Source organism: Wasmannia auropunctata, unplaced genomic scaffold, assembly GCF_000956235.1.
Source record: "Wasmannia auropunctata unplaced genomic scaffold, wasmannia.A_1.0 LD335844.1, whole genome shotgun sequence".
Taxonomy (NCBI): domain Eukaryota; kingdom Metazoa; phylum Arthropoda; class Insecta; order Hymenoptera; family Formicidae; genus Wasmannia; species Wasmannia auropunctata.
In genome coordinates, this window is record NW_012027046.1 from 1,274,405 (window position 1) to 1,275,679 (window position 1,275).

Below are 1,275 nucleotides of genomic sequence, written 5' to 3' on the forward strand. Positions count from 1 at the left end.
CAGCTTTCACGAAATGGGCATTTATGATTTACCTGCGACGATCTCGTATATCAAGAATACGACATCGCAACCATTGTATTCGTACATTGGTCATTCGATGGGTACGACTGCATCTTACGTGATGGCAGCGGAACGTCCGGATATTGCTCGAATGGTGGGAGCGATAATTAGTCTCGCGCCTGTAGTTTTTTCGGAACATGCAAAAAGTCCATTACGATTCATCGTTCCTTTTGCGGACGAATTTCAGGTAATATACTGTTGGGAACTAAATTTAATATTATTATATAGCAATTTAATACATCAAACAGTCAAAAGACATCTAGTGTTAATTTATGTTGTCTTATAATTTTACGCTGTGGTCTGTCTCAAAAGTAATGAAATTATTTTTGGCGTCCCAATCAGAATTGTCGGAGGGTGGATCCGTTGGTCGAGGTCTTTAATGCGGGATGTCAATTGTATACAGTCTGATCCTTCTCAGTTGCCACCGAGCTTTTCTAGTAATCGATACCGTCAGTAAAGTGCAATGTAATTTTTGTGTTTTCTCGAAAATTTAGCAGTCTCGAGTAGCGATTAAATCCTGCGTGAAACACAGAGAAAATCTGGTTTTTTCGAAACGTTGGAGATGCAGTTAAGAACAGCTTATGGGAATGCTGCTTAATATATCTTTAGAATTTGATCGCGTAACGCTTCTCAAAATACAGCAAAGTCTGTGCTAAATTTTCGCCCGTGACATGACACAAAAATTACAATGTATTTTACTGAATCGACTATTAGAAAGGTTTGGAAGCAACTAAGAAGGGTCAGATTGTATACCTGACGTCCCCCATAGGCCCTGTTCAATGAATTCACTTTTCGACAATTCTGATTCGGTCCCCAAAAATAATCTCTTACTTTTGGGACAAATTATGTTATATATATGTATATATATCTTTGATTATAATTTTAATAAGATATTCTTTAACGAATTAAGTTTAAGAATATCTTAAGATCGAAGGTCGCTAGTATAAATCCAGTTAGAATTATTAAAGTATGTTTGACAAATATTTATTCATTTTCAAATAAACAATAAAATTACAAATAAATTATATCGCGATTAAGAGATCCGGTGATTATAGATAATAGCGCACCTCTTCGGCCAGGACGAATTACTGCCACAAAATGATGTATTGGAATTCTTGGCGAAAATCGGTTGCGACATATTCCACTTTGAGGAGGTCTGTGTCAATATAATATTTTCGTTGGTAGGATTCGACAAAGAACAATTCGATTACGTAA

At 36.1% G+C, this 1,275-nt stretch overlaps 1 protein-coding gene across 1 annotated transcript in view; it reads left to right on the plus strand.

Annotated features, from left to right (window-relative positions):
• Positions 1-13: 13 nt before the first annotated feature.
• The window catches only part of LOC105455822 (lysosomal acid lipase/cholesteryl ester hydrolase-like), a gene marked incomplete at its 3' end in the record, with an annotated part of 1,781 nt that continues 519 nt past the window's right edge, over positions 14-1,275 (plus strand). Inside the window, exons 1-2 of the mRNA XM_011699448.1 lie at positions 14-247; positions 1,116-1,271. Of these exons, the coding sequence (XP_011697750.1) occupies positions 14-247; positions 1,116-1,271 (390 nt within the window). The remainder of the gene's footprint in view (positions 248-1,115; positions 1,272-1,275) is intronic.